This window comes from Crocodylus porosus, unplaced genomic scaffold (genome assembly GCF_001723895.1).
Source record: "Crocodylus porosus isolate Cpor-Errol unplaced genomic scaffold, CroPor_comp1, whole genome shotgun sequence".
NCBI classification, from domain to species: domain Eukaryota; kingdom Metazoa; phylum Chordata; order Crocodylia; family Crocodylidae; genus Crocodylus; species Crocodylus porosus.
Genome location: NW_017728938.1, coordinates 4,165,307 through 4,187,171, shown reverse-complemented (window position 1 = coordinate 4,187,171; position 21,865 = coordinate 4,165,307). Strand labels below are relative to the sequence as shown.

At 40.5% G+C, this 21,865-nt stretch overlaps 1 protein-coding gene across 1 annotated transcript in view; it reads right to left on the bottom strand.

Moving 5' to 3' along the window:
* DOCK3 (dedicator of cytokinesis 3) overlaps positions 1 to 21,865 on the bottom strand; it is a 551,204-nt gene that overhangs the window by 63,669 nt on the left and 465,670 nt on the right. Inside the window, exons 27-38 of the mRNA XM_019547385.1 lie at positions 20,830 to 20,928; positions 19,761 to 19,855; positions 18,221 to 18,296; positions 17,480 to 17,580; positions 17,242 to 17,300; positions 13,621 to 13,769; positions 9,841 to 9,926; positions 7,742 to 7,768; positions 7,536 to 7,631; positions 3,453 to 3,513; positions 2,687 to 2,780; positions 293 to 441 (exon numbers count right to left, since the gene is read on the bottom strand). Coding sequence (XP_019402930.1) covers positions 293 to 441; positions 2,687 to 2,780; positions 3,453 to 3,513; positions 7,536 to 7,631; positions 7,742 to 7,768; positions 9,841 to 9,926; positions 13,621 to 13,769; positions 17,242 to 17,300; positions 17,480 to 17,580; positions 18,221 to 18,296; positions 19,761 to 19,855; positions 20,830 to 20,928 — 1,092 coding nt within the window. The remainder of the gene's footprint in view (positions 1 to 292; positions 442 to 2,686; positions 2,781 to 3,452; positions 3,514 to 7,535; positions 7,632 to 7,741; positions 7,769 to 9,840; positions 9,927 to 13,620; positions 13,770 to 17,241; positions 17,301 to 17,479; positions 17,581 to 18,220; positions 18,297 to 19,760; positions 19,856 to 20,829; positions 20,929 to 21,865) is intronic.

The window sequence follows — 21,865 nt, the reverse complement described above, 5'->3', positions numbered from 1 at the left end:
CACAAGGTTCTCAATCACTCCAGCTGATTCAGGAGCTGTTTTGAAGACACAAAAATTTGTTGGCCTCTTTCCTGCAGGCTTCCTAAACTACTAGTGAGTTTTATGCATAGCCTCCTTCATCCCTTTGTTCAGCTACTCTTTCCCTTCTGCCTAGGTTACAATGCTGAAAGAAAACTGGTCACATAAAATCCTTTAATACCCATACTACTTGACAGAAGTGATTGGCAAAGAGGCCATCAGTAAGTCAGGGACAGGGAAGGAAGCTTCTGGAAAAGCGTGGTGACTGGCATACCTTCCCTTTGTTGAAGTAATGGATAATCTTCCGGCACAGTCCTTCCTTACGCTGCCACTCTGACTGAGATGGGTAGTGCAGGAACTCTCGCAGAGGTCTGTCTTCCCACTGAAGCAGCTCACAGTACAGAAGCAATGTAAATGCAGCTTCTGTTGGAAGATCATCAAGAAACGCTGAGTAAATTACTACAAATAAATAAAACTGATAGGCTTGATTTGCACTTGATGTGTTAAGCAAATTATGATGAAAAATGTATATATAGAATAACTTAGTAATGAATACAGTGGAGGAAAACCAGGTACTCCTCTCTGCCAAATCAGAGAGATGAAAGCCACTTGGTTAGTGGATCAAAAATGAAATGCTTCTGCATAACAGGGATAACATGTCTTGGGTACACAGGGGAAAATGGTTATGGATTCCCTCCTATCAGCTAAGCTGGGAGTATGGATGGGTTTTTGCAACTGCTGTCTAATTTTGCTATTCATTACATTTCTCTGATCATTTGATGACTGAAGGGAAGAGATTCTTTGCTGTTGTTCACGTTATCACATCTGCAGTATTTTTCTGACTCCTAGATCATCAAGTTATGAAGATATATGCACGTTTGAAATAGATTTGTATCTTACTACTGAGGTATAAACATACCAACATATCAGGCTTCTGCTGATTTAATAATTCATTTCCTTGTGTGCCCTTAAACTTTTCTCCAGCTCTTATACAAACCTCCTGGATAGGTTACATGATTAACAATGCTTGTGGCTTCTGTCAATCCTGAACATTAGCACAGAAGCATCATCCACAAAGTCCCTTCAGCATTCTTCCTCCTTGAGTTATTGTCTGGAGATCAACTTCTTCACTTGCTTGCATTAGTTACAAACCAGACTCTTTCTTAGAAGCCATCAGAGCAAGTTGATTAGTGATATGAAACAAGAGGGCATGAATGATGGGGAATTAATACACACCTATTGCCTTACATGAAACCAAAAGCTATGTGACCTCCAGGCAACAGAGTGAATTAAAACATTATAATTCATGCTCTGGAGAGTCTTCCTGCAATTATACATTGTATTATAAAGGCATTTGTTAAAATAAAAGATTTATTTTTGTAACTAGATGAGGTAGTACTTAAATTCTGGGGTATGAATCAGAAGTCTACTCAGATGTTTTTATAACTTATCATTTCACTGTAGCACATAGTTATTTTCTTCCAACTTTTATAGTATAGTTTTTATAAGTAGCTTTGTGGACTCTGTCTGGTGTATGCAAAAAAGTGGAGAACAGCAGAAGATACTAAACATGCTTCTAAGGGTATGTAAAAATTGCACTGATTTATCATTTTAGCTGGAGAGAAAATGGTATATAATTAAAATGATATAACAATATGCACACAGAGAAGAAGAGATGCACAAGTAATCTTAATTATGGAATCTCTAGGAAAAACTAAAGTTCCCTTAAAATACTTTTAAATGGAATGCATATATAGATGCGGCTGAAGCTACCTGAGGCAGGTTTGAGAGAAGGTGGCATGAAAATGTGGCTGCAGACATCAGCACTGCTCTTTCTTTCACCTGAGCAGTTTACTAGTTGGGCTCTTCCAGCAAACAGGAACTGTCCAAAGGCTGCAGCTCCACGTGAAAGGCATTGCTTGCCATACACTACTTGGGCACTCTTTCTTTTTAAGAAAACCCCTCAAAGCCTGTTAAAACAGCTTTAAAGGTGCTTTATCTAAAGAGAAGAGGGGAAAGTAGTTCTAGAAGATATCAGGATCTACCCTTTAATTTTATTCGTCTTTCAGGAAAGTGTGAGAACTGTTAGGCAAAAGGCTGAAAAAGGAAACAATGAAAAGCTATGTTCTTTTGGCACTCAGTCACTGTGCACTGAGAAACAGATGTTCATTTGGTCTGGATCCCAGCCTCCTGTTTACTGTGCTCTTGTATACTCACAATGAAGTACTGGCATGTGTAAATGCTAATACTGAGGCCTGCGATTCAAGGCAGGTAGAAACAGGGAATCTGGACAATTATGAATTAGATCCTACAATTGACCCTTGAGGGATGGATGCTTTAGAACTACCATGATAACTTAGTTGGACATCTAATTATTTTAAATTTCTCCTTAAAAAAAAAAACAACAAAAAACTATGCTTTCTGGATCAGCTCTCATTTCAGAGCAGGTTAATGTAAACCATTATGAAGTGGGTTATGGAATATGAGTGTGCTTCTGTATGCCCATGCCATTTTCCTGCAAAGCTTGTTACTCTGCCAACTGCAGTAAGTAAACTTCAAAATATTTCCTAGAAAAGTATTCAATGGATATTACAAACAAATGCTGGGAGACTCCACTCCTCCGGCCTGGATTCCAATAATAAATCCTGCATAGAACAAACTTATCTACCTGTGTAGTTCTCAGCTTGTAGGTGCATGTCACACAGCTTGTGAATGTAGCGAATATACATCTCTTCCTTGTTAATTTCAGATTTGTAAAAGTTCTGTAAAAGAACATGAAAGTTAGCATTAAAAAGATAACCCTAAGACACTTCACCTCCTAGTTCCAGAAGCTATGTGTATATTATAGAAAGAATGCATTGATGATATGAGAGAATAGCTCCAAATCTTCATTTAATCTTGCAAAAACAAGAAGTAATTCCACTAACATCAATGGGGGTACATGGAATTTGGCATCAGTGTAAAGTTGAGAAGAACTGGAATCACACTCTCTCTATAAATATGAGAGCAAGGAAGCATGTGTTGAAGGAAGTGAAAACCCTTAAATGTGTGTTTGTTATTCTTTCCCTCACCATCCTTGGTATATAATTTCAGCCAGCTCTACATACAGAGATAAGGAGGTATAAGCGAGGGATGCATGTCCAGCACAGAATGAAGGGAAAATAAATGCCTCTGCTTGTAAAAATATCCTTTGCTAAGAGCCAGTTTGCTCAATATTCTGTGCTCTCTCACCTCCTGTCTCTGTGGAATCACTTAAATATACACTACTGTAAATTCACAACGAAAAAGACTTCTACATTTTCAGTTCTGGGATGCTGACATACTATCATCTCTGCATAGCAACTCCTCTAATCTTTTTCACTTCAGACTCAAAACAATGTATGTGGAACCATGAGGTAGAGGTCAAGAAAAAGAGAAAAATAAAGTACTCTTACCATCAGGTTAACAGTGCAGCCAATCTTCTTGTTCTCCGTTTCATCTCCTTTCATGCAGTCCCTTAAAAGTAGAACACAGTTGAGACAATCAGATTGTTAAAGGGTACCTTTGAACTAAAGATGAAGCTGTTTTATCATCACAATTCCCTCCTTGATGCCAAAACAACAGTTAATGATGACATGTATATCAAAAAACACCTCTTGGAAAACTGTTAATATATTCTAGGCCTAATTAAGTTACTAGCCCTCAAATTAATTTTATTTATGAAGTTAATTTCTTGCTTTCAACAGGCATGGAATTGACAGCCCTAGAGACTGAGATTTCTATTTGTCCATACACCCAGTGCAGTATCGGTAGTAGCAGTGCCACTACAACATGCTTCAGTCCTAACCTGGAAAGATCTACAAAGAGGAGATGAGGGGAAATGGACAGTCATTCTTCAGGGTCCCTTCAAGCTTTGTTTTCTGTGGAGATGGCCAGTTTTGATTATGGTGCTGCTTGTGCATATCCATACACTAGGAACTGAACTAGATTGCTATTCTCATTTTAAAGAGGAACCTGAACAAGCATCAAATCACTATAACCTATAATCACTTGCACTAAAGACCTACTGGAGGCATGAAAAACTCTGAATGTGCAAAGAAGAGACAAAAACTTTTAAAACCAGTGGCACAACAGTTTGTTGGGGCCCGCCGTGTCAACTAATTGGTGGCTAGACAACTTGAGCTGTCAGAAGCATTTAGCGACGTCCTCCATTCTACTTTTAGACATACTGTGCGTGACTTACAAGAGGACCCTTGCTTAGAGCAGTATGTGAAAGAGAGAGAGGGCCACACGGAGCCAAGGAGCACATATTAAAGATAGAATCAGCTGCTCCAGCCGCACAGCCCCTAAAGGCTTGGCAGAAATCCTCCTTACCCAGGTGTTTCTGGAGGGGAGGGCCCAGGAATTCAAACTTCACTATAAAGAGGAACCTGGAGCTGTTAGGGAGAGAGCGCGCAGGACTGGAAGGAGTGGAACCAGCCCAAACAATGCTGTGGGAAAGCCTGAGAGCAACCTGGAAAGCCAGCAGGAGGCTCCTGCAGAGAGGCAGCTCCCCAGAGAAGACTTAGATAAAGGATTGGTGAAGTGGCAGCACCAGGAACAGAGGACGATCCTGCCGGCAGCCTGAGGAGCACGGCTGGATAAAATACTGTAAAGGCCCTAATAGAGGGGCACTCCAGAGGAAAGGTACTGTAAAGACCCTAAAAGGGGTGCAAGCACAAATGATCAAATTATGGTAGACCTGGTGCACCAGGCGAGGGTGTAGGGGATGGTGGAGCCCTCCAGAACATAGGACAGAGAACAATGACTAACTGGAACTACATGCCCAGGTACTGAATTCTACTCCCATAAACATCAAGTCATGGCAAGAGAGGACATGGGTGTGCGGACCTCTGGTTGGGACTCATCCTTGACGTCAGCCGGCAGGCTGAGGTCCTATGGGGATATAAACAGAAAATATGTGTACAGATATATATATTCCTCTACAGAAGGAGAAAACAATTGGCCGGTCAGACAAAAAAAAAAGGAGGTAACCGCTTCTTCCCTGAAACTGAGAGTGGCTGGAGGAGCAAAAGACTTGGGGGGGGAAGGGGGAGGGGAAGGGCGCTACTTAACCAGGTATCTGACACGTAGTGTAAGAATGGATGGGCAAATGGGGGACAAGTCCCAGGCACTGCCTAATGGGAGGTGCACCAGAACAGAGCGGGGGAGGGTGGGGGCTGTCTCCCTCTAGATGTGGGGCAATGAGAAGGGAGCACTTCTCAGGGCATGGTCCAGGCCAGTTACACCTCTGACTTAGATTCATTTGTGCTCCTGACAAATGTCAAGCTGAAGAAACTCTAGCCATAGCCCTGTATATTCTGGTGTGGGCCCATCCTTCAGCTGCATGTTGGTGTGATAAACTGGGAGCTCTGCTGCAGCTTCACTGGAATTAAACATTTTGTGTCAGTTACTGCATTCAACGAAAACAGACACTACATATGTGCAGCAGATCATGGGTTGACCTTTCTGACAGTAAATTCAAATCCCTATATTTTCCCTTTTGAAAGCATATCCAGTTCTTGTTTTGCTGCTTCAGCAACAATCACCACCAGAGGAAACTGCAGGTTTTTACAGATTTGTAGGAAACAACTGCAGTTTCTGGCACATGAGGCAGCATAGGAAAGAATTTGGGACTTTGGAATAAGCATTTTACACAGGTATTCTGTTGACGTGATCAGTAGTGATATGACCAACTATTACATAAACTACTGTCCTTTGGCTCCAGCGGTACTGAGATGAACTGGGCAGTTCGTTATAGTTCCAAGTTACCTGCAGGCGTTCCCACGTTCCCTTGGCGTCCCTTTAAATTTCCTTTCTGTCCAGTTGGGTCCATCATGGCAGAAGAACAACTTTGCTTCTGTTTATATTCAATTTGCACTTTTAAGGGTTTCTTTACAATCAGAATGTTAGAATTTTTTTACTAAGTGAAACTAAGATTAGTAAGTGCTGTGTTAGATTTTTTTTCAGCTTGATGCAATATCTACCTTATATGCTAGGAACTAGGCATACAGGACACAACGAAGACAGGCCCTGATTAAGCAAAGTATTTAAGAACATTCCTAAGTTAAGCATGGGGCATTCTTTTCAAGAATCAAGTGAATTAATCAATTTGCAGTAAGTTCTACAGTCTTTCAATTCCATTGCCAACCACAGAAATTGAAACATCTGTGTAGGAGGTCAATGGCATGCCGCCTGGAGCCGAGCTGTCTCCCTGCTGAGATGGTAGCGTTTCATCCTTTGGAAAATCTCCTGCCACATCTTTGAAGTTTGAGAGAGAAGTGTCAAAACACTCTTGGGAGACAAAAGGGTTGGTTATAGGCTCAAGAAGTCGACTTGTCTTCATAGGGCTCCACCATCCCCATACCCTGCCCTAATCATACCAGATGTTCTGGGTGTGTTGTTACTCGCCTCTGATGTTGATAAGCTGGTCTCAGTCTTATGGACCACTTCACTGGAGTCCTCCTCTTAGTTTGGCTGCCTGCCCCGTTCTTCCCTGCATGGGTCCCAAGACAGCTACTTCTTAATTCTAATTCCACCTTTACCTGCAGGGTTGGGATGGACTCACCCCCTCCTGGGGTAAAATCTCAATCGTGTCTTCATTCTCCTCCAGGTTCCCAGAGTGGTTACCTTCACCCCTGGGGAAATGGACTCACTGACAGAGCAGTTTCCTCAACTTCTATCCTGGCTCTCACCGCCTGAGCAGACTCTTCACTGGCTCTCACTAGGTAAGTTGGGGGACTGGAACTTTCCTCTAAGCCCTGGGTTTCGTTCTCTCTTTCTGCAATCTCTCCCATCTTCTTTCTTCTCGCCTCATCTCCATCTCTCTCATCCCAACCCCAAACGTTCCCTTGGCGTCCCTTTAAATTTCCTTTCTGTCCAGTTGGGTCCATCATGGCAGACTCTCATTTGCTGCCTGCCTGACCCAGCTATCTTCTCTTCCATTTTTCAGCGTGGTTTTTTCTCTTGTCATTGACCATGCTGCCTTCCCTATTCAAGACTCAAACCCCGGCAGCTGGGTTTGCCATGACAGCCTTTGATCTGCAGTGGCCCCAGCTGGTTTCTTTAATTGGTCAGGGCGTGACATCTTTCCTGCCCTGGCTCACCATGGTTTCCCTGGTGTCCCTTGGTAAGTTTGTCTCCTTTGTTTTCTCTGGGTTCTCACGGGAGGGTGTTTCAGCCACACTGTCACAATCTGAATTGAACACACACCTTTATATTCATTGCTAGCTTTTATCAGGATTGAACATAAAATAAGCAAGAACATCATACTTTCAATTTATGACCCAAAGCAAATATTCACTATCTTAGTTCAGGACCTGAAAACAGTGCATAATGCTTGCCTTCACATTACTCCACACCACACAGAACTGGAAGTTTAAAAAAGAATAAAAGAATAATATAAAAGCATTTGGCATATTACTAATTCTGTAGTGATTTCTTCTTGCAGAGTATTAGGCTACATTTAGTCAGAGCATGGTACTGTTGTTATCAGTTACCTATAGTCAAGAAGACGCTCCATGAGGCGCGTGACTGATGTAACAAAAGAAATGCCAGTCTCCCGCCATGTTTCTTGTTCAATCTTCTCCAGCAGGCTGTTTGGAAAGAGAACACATGAGACTTCCATAGAAATGATATGGAGCCTGAAGACACCCTAGGGCAATTTTCTCTCCTTTACAGAAAACTCACACAATCACAGTCTTACCTGGGATAGGGCCCAAAAAGCTGTGTTCTATTCCATGCAGCATGAGGCAAAGACAAGGACATTATGAAACTAGCAGCAAAAGGCAAATTATCCCCTCACATCCCCACTTCAGACACTGGGAAGAGAACACAGTATATGGCAAGAGTTGGGCCCCAAGCTTTTGTAAGCATATCAAAATGCTGCTTGCAGAAATGGAAAGCTGCACTTTGGAAAGAATCTAACTCCATGTAATACATTTCATCTCAATAACACTCTAATAAATGCGGGTACCTAATGAGCAATCTCATCAACATCTGGCATCACAATTTGCTTAATCTAAAAATGAATAAGTAAAAACATCCTGTTACTGCTCTGCAAAGTAAGAAGTGAGGGTAGCATATATGTATGGTGGTCTGAAGCAGGCCTTGTAAAATTAACTACAGCTCAAGGTTTAGTGTTGAAGTGTAGCATCAGAATCTTAGTCAGAGAATTCTTTAAAAAAATAAGAGATAAAGGCTAATCTCTGTAGCTTATTCCCTTCAGATCAGCTCACTAGCCATTTGATAGCAGAGGAGAGGGCTGCCACCAACTCCAATGCTGGTGCACTTTAAGTGAACACTTCTTTATTGGAAGAACTTCCAACTGGGGGGACATATCTACTTTCTTTCACCTGCACACTGCAGCAGCAGAGTAAAGAATGGATCTCAGTTGAGACCCAAGAGTCTTATGTGGAACTAATTATCTGACATAGTATTAACGCTGTGGGAAAATAAGTGATAAACAACTGCACCAGTGTTGACTTTTCTCAGCTTCTTGAACTTTTGCTGAGTCTTGTAGAGAATGGAATGTGGTTTCAAAGGTGAACTAAAGGGTTTTCAAGATCCGAGTTCAGAGTTATGTCTTTCCTTGCAATGCACGTAATCACTACCCACTAACATAATTCAATCAGCAGTATTTCTTTCAGGCTGTGAACTAACTGCATTAAGTATGAGATGCCATCAGCTGTACCAAAGGAAAAGGAAGCATTGTTCTTCCCAGACCTCAAGGAGTAATGACATTTCATGACTTTTGTTCAAACTACAGTTGTTATTTTTAGTTGCACGGTGCCAATCTTTCAGTGGCTTCCACTACGGCATGTTAAAATATTTGTGCATATTTTCTAAATACAAACTCATGGGTGGGCAGATTAAAGATTTACCTGCATGTATGAATGATGGAGAGATGGGAATTCTATAATGTACACATGTGGGTGTTGGTGAACCAGCAGTGTACAGAGATAGATGTTCACATACTTCAAGCTATGTGCAAATGAGGGCCAGTTTCAGATTTTGCTGCAAATGTGGCTAGTATTCTGTTACTAAAGTCACTGGAGCAATTAACAGGATCTACTGGTAACTCAAGAGACAGCACAGAGTGATTCAAAATAAGTGCCCTCACACCTAGCACAGCATCCAGTGAGGACATCTGAAATCTGATTTAGAGACTGTTCAGAAATCCAGAAGTAACAATGCAGGAGACCAGATCTTGGTTATCTTTGCATTAATATCGAGCTGGAAGGGACTGGAAAAATATACTGGTTGGTTATAAAGGAAGCAGTTTTCAGCTATTTGGGGTTAACTTAATGCATGACATTCAAATACAGGGATAAGGAAAGGGAAAAAATGGAGGGTGATGTTACATGTCCCAAAACTGTCTTGAACTGCTTGATGGTTTATCTGGTTCTCTGAACAGTCTGAATACTCTTATTGTACCTACTGATGTCACACAAAGCTAAGCACTGGCTCCTTTACTGTGTCTGGCTGTATATCAGAAGGGTGGAGGCCACAGGTGGGCTATTTGGTTTAACCAGCTGTCTATCCAGGATAGCACTAGACTTCAGAGAGGGGAAGACACAAAAAACAACACACTAGCTTTTCCTATAGTTTCATGTGTGTTAAAAAATCGTGGTAAGCCTTTTCAAATTCCTCCTTCTGATTAGTGGCCCTTTGTTTTACTGTCATCATAGGAAAGTCAAGACCATGGCTGCTATTTCAGAACACACCAGTTCTTTTAATCTTTCACATAGTCTTGCCAAAACAATCTTGTAACATACAGGGTGAACAGAGATTGGCATTTCTTACAGCAGGCTGAACAGCTCTCTGTAGTTCTCATCTCCTTTTCCTTCTGATACCAAGCTGTCCAACTTATCAATCAACTCAGCTTCCACCTGAATCAGGGAGAAGTGACTAGTTAGAAATCAGTTATGTTTGTAGAAAAGGTAAATTCCAAACATCAAGAAGGCTAGAGGAATTATACATTATGGTTCATTTCTCATGCTCTGTAGGTTTCCCCCTTTTGTAGATGGATGATTTCTGCCTTGATATAAAAAGGCCTGAAGTAAAACACATCTTGTTTAAACATCTTAAACCATAGCTCAGACTGAGTGCCACCTGCTTCATTTGTGTCATTGAAAGAAGCGGAATACCAAGTTCACTTATCCATTTCCTGAGCATGGACTTTCCTGAAAAGATAGGGTATTTTTTCTTTACAGAAGTCTTTATTGTCTAGTTTTTTGTTTTTTTAACACTGCCCACATGCACACTTTCTATGAAGGAATGCATCAGCTGGAGTCTCGTTTTATTCTATCTTCCAGCAGAAGAAAAGCCAGGTGGAGAAAGTAATCTATAGCATCATCACTGTCTATATGCTGTAATGGATCTCAGTACTGGGGGTAATCAGTTCTCAATGATTCAATCACCTTAGCATTACCCTGCAGTAATACTAGCCCAAGGGTGTCAAACTCACGTTCTGCCCTGGGCTGGATCTGAACCATGGGGCTCCTTGTGGGCCACTCTAAACCAGGGCATGAGGAAGCTGCCACCACTCTGGACTGGAGCACACAGTAGCAGCAGCTCTGGGTCCGAACTGGAGCATGCAGTGGCAGTAGTTCTGGCTCTGGATCAGTGCATATGGTGGTGACAGCTCTGGCTCCAGGTCCATCTCCAGCACAAGACAAAAAGGTGGGGCCGGTGGCTGGAGAGATAGGACTGTGGCAGTGGCAACTGGCAAAGTGACTGGAGGGTGACTGGGGCTGTATTAGGTCTTGCTCACCCTCCTGTCACTGATCAACATTTTGTGGTAGGCTACTCTGCTCGTCCACACTGATGGTCTGGCAGGCTGGATAAGGCGGCTCCATGGGCCGGATCTGGCTTATGGGCCTTATGTCTGACACCTCTGATCTAGCCAACTAACTGGCAAATGTTACTAAGACTCTGATTAAATTACGTGTTTTCCTTTAACTTTTGGTAAGCATGTTTATTATATTTTGGTTTTCTTACATAAATCATTATTATGTATTCATTCTAGTTTGCTTTAACATAATAATATTTATCCTGAAAAAACAGCTTATGCATATTCTTATTTGATGATTTGGGATACAATGATTATTTTTAGCTAATATTAACCAATGGTTTCCTGTAATCCAAGAGGTGTTTTTTTTTTAAAAATGAGGTGTTTTTAAACCTAGTAAAAACAGCATTTTAAAAGTAAAAAATGCTGTGTAGGAGAATGGCTTGCGTGTATTTAATAACAAGCAAAAAGTAATTTTCTTTTTTTGTCTCTTTCAGAGGCCAAAATGAAATTGAAGCAAATGAGAAGCAAAAGTAAACCAGCCAGTGATTACACAAATGAAAATGAGAATCTTACCAAGACCTTAAGTGGAAACCTGAATTGGTAAATGAATCACATTGCATTGTTATTCAATATCTGAAAAAGTGACCTTGGAAAAAAAGTTACCTTACATTACAAAATAAGAACATAAAAGCTGCTTGAAAGTGGTTTTTTTCCCCTTTAAAAAGTCCCCTAGCAATCAGTTTAGTATGCAAAAGCTAAACAAAAGCAAAAACAAAAAGAATCATCTCTTGGACTGAATTCTCTTTCTAAGAACAACTGATTTCTGAAAACCTTGTTTATCTGCTGTACTCCATTCCATAGTAAATTCAAATTTCAAAGAGGAATCTAATATTTGGGCAAGTTTTACTGTGTACTTGACAGTTGCCCACATAAAGAAGAATACTTTCAGGACATGGACAGACGCAACATTTCTGGTGCTTCAAGTGCCTTAAAAAGAGTTATAAAAATGAAGGGTCAGACAACACACAGAATGCTACAGTGCTACAAATCAGACTGAGCCATATAAAGAAGTGGACTGGAAGCACTTCTGGTCCACTTCTGGTTCTGCTGCTGAGCAGCTCCCTGCACTTCTGTGGGACATTCCATGCGCCCCAGCATCGCAGCATTCATGAGCCATGTGCTATTTAGAGGTATGTAGAAAAAAATTTAAAGCTGTGTCTATGTCTGAATCGTCAAATCTTTCTAAATTTCTTTCAATCAATTTGGAGGGTTTTGATTCTATTCGGAGAGATTAAAGGGTCTCCTGATTCGATTTGGAGATTCAGCAGCCATATCTTCGCAGAGTCCTATTATTTATGTATTTATTTATTGATCGGATTTACATCCTATCCTATCCAAATGACTTGTTTACAATTAACGACCAACACACAGATAGGGTTTTCCCAAACGATACCCCAACACATGAGAATACCAACTCCCCTCCACCCTCCAGTCACCCAAACAACCCCCTCAGGGACACACCTTTGTGTCTCAGACAGTTCCCCTTGCCTCCTCATCTCATTTTGTCTAGTCCTAGACCCCCATCACATATCAAAATCTTCCCCTGCTAACCTGGTCATATTGCTGACAGACCTTGGATGTCCTTGCTTATCTTTGAGGCAGCCTTACCATGCCACCATGCTATCCTTTCTTGTTTTTTGGGTCTGGAGTAGGGGGCAGTTTTGGGAGTGATTTTGGGATACAGAATATGCTCTGACACATTTTAAGACGTTTTTAGCTGGGAGGGACTGCACATTTATGGTGTACTAACACATTCCGAATTAGAAGCACTTCACGTTAAAGCAGAATTTGAAGAGATTTAGTCATACAGAATACTGTCATACTGAAAGAGATCAACGATTCCTCTACAATATCTTGTCTTGGACAGTGGCTGACACTGCATCCTTCAGTGGAATGCAAAAGCCCACAATATGCCTGCCCAGCTGTGTGTAATACTATATCATAAGGGCAAGTGTTGCTTTGGTTCCAGTTCCTTATGTTCTGAATCATAAGAGTTACAGACCTTGATTATTCTATTTTCTATTAATTTTGACTCTTACAAAAAGTTTAACGTTTCTCTAGCGCTATTAAGTTACAATATATACATCAATGACATTTTGTGGCAGTGAGTTCCATAAATAGCCCAAGAAGGAGTTTTTTTGCACGTTTGAGTCTACAGTGCATTCATGAGAATGACAGTTAAACAGCAAAAGACCATGCTGAGACCATCTTTGATAAGGAAACAGTTCAGAAGCTAGAGAAGCACATAGAAGGGAGACTTTGCATGCATAAATTGTAAACTCTTTGCATCTAGGACAATGTTGCTGTCTTTTGTTTATACAGTGCCTAGCAAAAGGGGATCTATGACTAGAGCTCCTAGGCACTAACGTAACAATGTAGCAGGGCACTGGGGTGTGCTTGGTCCTTTAAGAGAGCAAGCAGCATGAGAGGCTGCTTGCAGGTGGTGCAGGGGGATTAACCTGACCAGAAGAGGTCACCATTCTCCACCTTCATGGCAGAAATTATCGCTTGGCAGATGCAGTACTGAAATGTTTGTATAATTTGGGGATTCTGGTTGCAGTTTTCTAAATTACGTTACTTTTTAATTACAATAGTAAAAAAGTCTCCGTGACAACAGCCTCCTCACACTTAGAAACAAGAAAGCAAAAGAGAATTTTGTGCTTCCAGCCCAGCCTTATGGAAGAGCAAAACAACAAAGGATATTGAAAAAAACAGGAAAGTCATTTTACTTGTTTGAAGTTTCCATTTTTCCTTTGCTCCCAGTCCATCATGTCATGAAAGATGGGGATCATGATGTTACGGACTTCCGGCTGTGGGACCAGCGTGACACCAAGAAAGGGTCCAATCATTCCAGGAATAAAATGAATTTTATGTTCCCCTGGGCAACACAAAACAATCTAAATTTAGTAAAAGCCTTGTTCCTGTATCACTCCTTCTGTGAAAAAAGTGAGACTCTATACATATAACCTGTTCCTGCATTAAGCCTTAAAGCATCAAACACATCCTTTCCCCCAAAGAATCAAGGCCACAGCCTGCATGGTCACCTTTTTTATTAATTTATAAATCCTTCAACAGAAATTACATAACATTTTCATTTACAGAGTAATGTATTCAAAATCTATTTTGTGTGTCCTGTCAAAAATACACATGCTTGTTAAAAATACATGTGTACAGTCAGAGTGGACTGAAAGATCCCACTGCTGTTTCCGAAGTGCTAGCAGCTAAGAATACTTTTTATGGGGATATGACACTAATAGTATTTAATAGAACACACAGGGCGCATCTACACATTGCCCTACAGTGACATAGAGATGTGCACTACAGTGATGTAGTGATCATGTGGGTCTACGTGTGGTCGTGGCGGAGCACTCCCCAGTTATAGTGTGCCACTATGGCAATGTAGCAGTGAAATCTAATGATGCGTCATGGTATTACTTTCAAAAAGAAGTACTAAAGCATGGCAGCATAGCAATATCACCATATGGCAACATGTAGACATGCACGCAGAACCACAGAAAATTAGGGTTAGAAGGGACCTCAGGAGGTCATCTAGTCCAACTCCCTGCTCAAAGCATGACCTTCCCAACTATATCATTCAGATGCTTTACATCTTTAATGTTAAAAACAGACTAATCTGGGGCTGATTTGACTCTCATTAAAGGGGTGTTGAACAGTCATTTACACAGGCATTTTGAATGACAATTAACTAAACTGTCACCACCACAACTATCCCAACTGTCCTGCTGGAAATGAAGTATGAATTTGGATACTTCATAGGCACTTAATGGAGACAAAAGGGTTGGACTTCTGAATCTGTAGGACTGCAGGATAAATGGCTTTGTTTCAGAAGAAATCCAGTGTCTGTTTTTAGCTTTAGAGATCCTTATCCTCCCTGCTATGAAATCTACAAGAGACTGCTAAAAGTTGTTTGTAAACATCTAGTCTAGGTATTGGCAACATTTTGCTGCTGAGAGCCAGAATTTGTGACTCAGTTCTCTGCCAGGGACCAGATAGCTCTGCCCCTGCTCCCCTCCCAGAGCACCTAAGCTGCAAGACAGAGCTACAAGGAAGGCCATAGGTTGCTGATCCCAGATCTAGTCTGACCTCTTGCATAGCATAGGCCAGTAATTTTCAACCTGTAGTCTGTGGCCCCCGAGGGTCTGCAGACTATGTCTAACGGGTCCACGAAAGAGGACTATAATCAGTCAAAAGTAAGCACCCACACTTACAATTCAAAGGGGTCCCCTTCCTGCATTTGAAATTTCCAAAGGGGTCTGCACCTCCATTTGAAAATTTTTAGGAGTCCGCAACTGCAAAAAGGTTGAAAACCACTAGTATAGGCCGCTGGACTCCCCTGAATGAATTCCTGTTTAAATTAGAACATCTCATTTGGATTTTTTTTTTTTAAAAATCAACGATAAGAAAATCAACCAGAACACTTACTTAGTTGTTTCAATGGTAGTTAATTACCTTCACAGCTAAAAATGTCTGCTCTATTTTAGTTTAAATGTGTATGGCTTGAACTTTCAGCCATTTGATCTTGGTATGACTTAGTTCTTTTAGTCACACTTTTGCACTTTGAGTTTATTCTTAGCTGACATCCTTTGTAATCCCCAAATCCCTTTGAGAGTCATTATTTTTCAGGGTAAAAAATACCCCATCCTGTAAGTATAGCCTACAGTTTTGGTTCTGTATTTGTGACTTACATTTGGCCATTTAACTCACGTTGCTTGCTTGTGTCCAGCCTACCAGATTATCCAGACTGCTCTGTGTCAGTATGCTGAACTTTTCCTTTGTTTCCCACTCCCCTAATGTTTTAAGTTTCCTTCTATTTAACTGCTAAAAATGTTGAACAGAAAAGAAAAAGAACCCTTCAGCACTTCACTAGAAACACCGTTGCTTGATAATACTTTTCCATTCACAATTACATTTTTGTCCTTTCCATTAGCCAATTTTTAATCTGTTTAATTTGTACCATATTGATTTATAGTGAACTAGTTTCTTAATCAAAATGTTGTGCAGCAGCAAGCCAAATGCCTAAGTATGCTATAATTGGTGTAATAACTGTCCATTAATGTGGGCAAGTTTGAGATTTTTTAAAATTGCAGTAACATGCAATTTGTTACTTATTAGATATGTAAATAAAGTACCCATAAATAGGCATGTGTGATTAACAGTGTAGTTTGTGATATTTCTGTTAACTTTGTTCACATTGTTATTATAATATTATGCGACTCAGTTTACCTTCGTGGCCTGTGCACAGAAAATGAGAGGTTAAGCGCCAGAGTGGGCTAAGCGTAGAGGGGACCAGATGAACCTTAAGCAGTTTGGAATGGCCTTGACTATATATCAGCAGAGGTAAGATGGTCAACACCCAGGGGGATACAGATGACAAAAGGAAGAACAAGCTGGAAAAATAAGTAGCCCGATGGCATCTAGCCTGAAGAGTCTGTGGACTGAGACAAGTGGAAGAACTTCGGGGAGCTCAAGTGAACAGATCTTTGGGGGTGCTCAGGGCTGTACAGTGGAGGGACCACAACCCTTTTGGAGGGGGCAGAGAGCCTCTGGCTGGCTGGCCTCTGCCCAAGTAAACACCTTTGCTGAAGAGACCATCTGCTGTGCTGTTTAGAACTGTGGGGTGCACGAGTGAAGTCCCCCTCTTAGGAGAAGAACTGGATGCTGGCTTTTTGGGACAGGGCCACAGAGAACCAGGGAAAGTGAGACTGAGAGGCCTGGGTCTGAGTAGAGAGCAGCTCAGGCTCCCATCGTGCTCTGGAGGCTAGGTTTGAGTTGGCTTCAGGGAGTACTCTCAAACCAGACAAGTCCACAGCATTCCCAGGAGGGCACTCTGGGACAGTAGGTACTTTCCTGCATGCCACATTTGTGCATTATTAACAAATATGCATTGCATCATTCTGCATCACATTGACATTTTGTTGTAACATTTGCAATTTATGAAACTGGACACAGATATACAGATTTTAAATTTAGCTGTGCAGTCATGGATCAGATGAAAGAGTGTACAACTATAGCCCAGTGCTAGACTTGATTGCAGCACAGTTGCAGAATTTTCTAAATCCTGATTCAGTACAATATTGGGGAAGAAAGTTCTTGAGATATGTCACTAATATTTGAGAGGAGGGCATTTAAATTCATAAAACTGTAATATTTCAAAAGAGAAAAATAAGCATTCTGAAGCTATGCAGAAAGAGCAATTTTTCTTTGGTTGAAAATTCCTAGAGGAACTAACTTGAGGACTGTGTTTTTATAGCACTAAAATGAGAATGTTTAATGCAAATCTTAGACAACTTTGGTGTGATAGATAGAACAGGAATAGTACAGAGATATACCCAAGTTCTGCCACATGCTGAAAAGCTCATATGCCATCATCACTCGCATATCACCATATCTGAAAGAGAAGAGACAGATGCTACTCTTTAACTGTGGCGATGATGTTAACATAACTGAATTCACATTTAAACTAAGTTTTCCTGTGACCTCCATTTATGATTTTATAAAGCAACTTCCCCACTAATTTATGGGAATTTGCGATGGAAACAATAAGAGGTTAGGAGAGCAAGTTCTTACTTGTCCAGAATCTTCTTTCTCTTGGCTGGAGTGGCAGTTTCTAGCTGGAGGCTTGGCTGATTTATGAACAAAACTGCCAGGCTAAAATAGGAGTTCCACACCTAGAAAACAGGAAGAAAATTAAAACATGACAATTAAAGGCAGAACTAGTTTTAAATCACTGTATGGGCATGTCTATGAACACAAATATACGTGCCACGTATTCGTTTTATAGATGGAATTAGATAACTTATTTGGTATGTATATAAGATACACTGAATGAAACTAAATAAAATAAATAAATGAAATGAAACCTGGATTCATACAATACTAGTGGAAATCAGCTAGCAGCTTAAAACACTGGCCTTTCACCTCTTTATATGTTCAACTTTGTTTTTGCTCAAAAGGGGGAAAAATTGGTGCTCTCAGTGTAATTTTAAATATTTTTAATGAACACTTTTTTAACCATGAGCTAAAACATATAGTGTACTGTGAATGACATTAGGTTGAAATATGTAGGGAATAATCAACATAAGCAGTCCAAACCGCTTAATTTAATACAGCTGCTAGTTTTCTAGGATTTTCCAGTACCCTCAAAATGCCATTAGATTTGGATACCTCTCCATGGTGGCTGGACTGTTTTCTCAGCAGACACTTAAATATTGATGGTGTATACAATCAGTTAATGTAGAACTGCTGATGTGCTCGGGCGGCTGCTGGTTTTAATGGATGTCATAACATTGTCTACAACCCAATCGTTACCTTAAAATCAAAGTCTGTTTCTGTGAAGTTCTTGTGCAGTGCAGCAGACAGGTACTGAACTGTTGTAACTATGATACTGAAAATTGAAAGAAAAGATAATTTAAAATCTACTGTATGTACTGGTTTTGTTATAATACAGCCTACATTTAGCCGCTCTTTTCCATACACACACACACACAAACACACACACACACACACTCTCTCTCTCTCTCTCTCTCTCTCTCCCTTAAAGGTGGTATTTATTAACATGTTTTTGCCAATATTATATGTATTGAAATGGAAATCCAGCACTACAATTAATAATCTTATTGGCTTTCATTTATGTACAACATTTTAATCAAAAAGACAATTTTTTTTAGGGAAGCATAAACCATTAGGTTTTTCTGTCCCTTGCTGTAAAATGATCTATTCCACATCTGTTAAACATTTGATCTGTGCAATTTTGGAGCATTTTGTCACTTGTGGATCCACTGGGAAACTTTATACTTTTTTTTGTGCATGTGAGTATCCTTAATTATATGAGATTAAATTATGTAACAACATGCTGCAATTTTAAAAAGTCCAATTCGCTTTAGAAAGAAATAGACCAAACTTCTGCATCTCATTCATGTGATACTTTCAGCACCCTTGATAAGTCTATTTTATAATAACCTAAAAACATTCACAGAGAAGCAACGTTAGTAGGGAACAGGTTATTTACAGTGTCCTAGGTAACCAGCTCTTTTCCTGTATGGGCAAGGAATCTGTACCCCAGCAGCTCTGCTGGGCTAGGAACTCCAAAACAGAGTTTAAGAGCAAGAGAGCCAGGGCAGGCAGAGCACACATGGTGGCAGCAGCTCCGCTGGGGCAGTTTTGGAGTCCCAGCATAGCAATGCTGCTGGGGTGCAAACTTTGCTTCCTGCCCCTGCCCCGCTCTGAGAACCTGTGCTCCCTGCCTTCCCCCTGCTCTCAGAACCATCCCCACTTTCTCTCAGAACCACATCCTCATGTCTCTTACAGCGTTTGCCCTAGGCACCAACTTGGCTGGTTATTCCACTGGGATATGGTACCTTTTTTACTTGTCACTATAAGAAGGTTTTCTACCTTCTAAGCAATCTACCAACATTCATCCTCACAAAACTTGTAATCAAGTATTAACCAAGTTGTACCAATGCAAAAAAGTTTTAGAAAGGGGCAAAAGCTCAAAGAGGTCCCTCACGCAACCCACTTTGAACACATAATTTTACCGTCGCTATGACTCGTGTACACAAATGACAAGGCTTTGTAGTGAACAAACGGGGATTTGCAGTGTTAACTCTACAGTACATGTGTATATAAAAAAATGTACATGCAAGTGCTAATTCACTGGAAGGAAGTCCCAATTTGATCCCGAGAATTCAAATTTCTTTTCAGACTCAGGATTATTTCTCTGGAGTCTTACGTAAGTTCTATGCCTCTGCCCACAAGAGCACATTGTCTTTATGAGACCATGAAGCCCAATTTAGAGAGTCCTCTAGGTCCTCTTACAAAATGTCAATACCATAAACCTGTCCTCACTCACTTGCTGGTGAGTAACCTCATCACCATCCAGTCCCGAGGAAAAATGCTCATTTTCATCAGGTTCCGAAACACACAAAAAATCTTCAGAAGAAACTCCTAACACAGAAGTAAAAGAGAAATCAGCAGTAGTAAATGCAGACAAATGCAACTCCTTGCCATAGCCATGACAGTTTAGTTAATTATGCCTTTGTTATCTGATCTCTGTATGTCTTGGCCATACATTTGAGGGGATGTGTGTGTGTGTGTTTACATTTCTAAAGAGAAAGAATGCAGTGCCCATGAAAGATGTCAGACTCAGCTGACCCTTGAGTTACAAACAGACATGATATAGCATCCTATTGACACAAGATTATACCGCTGAGCCATCCAGCTTCTCCAAAGAAAGGGATTTTTTAGTAAACAGAATAACTGAAAGTTAAAAACTTCTACAGACAGACTTTTTATTACATTTCGCTTTGTATGTTCAACTATTTTAGTACCTTTCTATTGTGCTGTCAGTCTGATACTATTTCCTGTATTACTGAGAAATAACACTGTCCCCTAAAAAATTTGAATACAGCTCCATCTTCATTTGGTGACAAAGGGAAGTGACAAAATGGCTGTTACTTCCATCACATTTTATCTTACTCCCTAAATTATTTTGCCACTTATAAGACATGATTCATTCATATCAAAACAAGGTAATATGTAGGCTTCTATCACTAAGGTGGACAACTCCAAATTGCTGCTGGTAGAGAAGCCCCCAGCGAGGGCATATACACCTCACTGATTATCTCTGGGTCACTAATAGTTACCATTAATGAATTTGGGCAGTATGCCACAGTGGATTACCATGGCCACACTCCAACAGGCTGAAACAGTCTGCTAGTGACTTTTGTCTGCATAGTATTCAAGATCAGCCTTGTGACAAAAGAACAACATTAAAGTTTCTATTAAGTAAGCTCCTATGTATAAACAATGTCTGGAATGGCTTGAAGAAGGAACTGAATAATGTTGTGCATTTCTCAGCTATCTGACTTCTGAGAAAAATATTTGTTAGCTGATTCTACAAATACTATGCTCTGTCCTACCTTTAATTCATCCTTGCTTTGGAAGTTGTCCAGTAAATGCTGGAAATGAGTGTCTGACATTTGACGAAGCAAAGACAAGAGACAGGACACATACTCCCCCTGCCAATGAATTGAAAGAATTAAATGAACAATTATTTAGTCCAGATATACAATGGTGATTTTTTATTTATTTTTATATATCTATCATTAAGTCAACCTGGGGTAAAGGATAAAGGGAGGGGTCTGAAATGGCCTCAATGCCTATGAAGGAAAAGCTTGTGCATGCAGCAATTAAAAATAATGTATGGCAACTGATCTTTATTTTCTGTTAACAGATTGGAAAAACCTCTCAGAGATTCATTTGTGTTCTGTTTTTAATAGGACTTATTAAAAATATTCTTGTTTAAATAAACCCATTTAGCAAGTCAGGGCTGAAAATCAAAGGGTGTCTCTCTCCTAGTATGTACTCTTCTACTAAGGCTGTGTCTCCACACAGCAATCAAAAGGTGTTACTAAAGCTCATGTGGCACATACAAGCCAGTGCTCAACTTGCAAAATAAGGCCTGCTGGCAACAGGTTAGCCACAACGGCATCAGGTCCATTTACCCACAGTATTTATACATTTGAGACCCTGGGTAAATACTTGGGCAGCTAGCCTGCACTGAGAAATATACTACTGTGGCCATAGTACCCAAAGGCAGCTATTTTTAATCTATGTGAGCTGCAAAAACATATGCAAACTGCAGGACATGTGTGTCCTAAGCCAGCTACCATATCAGATATCAAAACACACTACGACTCAAGAATTGTTATTTATAGTTCCAAAGAAATGAGTTTGAGCCTCACTCTAGATTTGTGCTGAAGGCCATGGGTACTGGTCATTCAGGCTAGGAATCAAAGGCAGCTGGAAGCAGCTTGACTATCTGTTGCACTGTAACTGATTTTTTCCGCAGTGGAAGAAATGGATTCATGATAGAAAAGGAAAAGAAAAGAAGCTCTGAGTATTCATGCATTTGAAATGATAATGAGGTGTAGGTGGTGGTGAAGAATTGGGGGA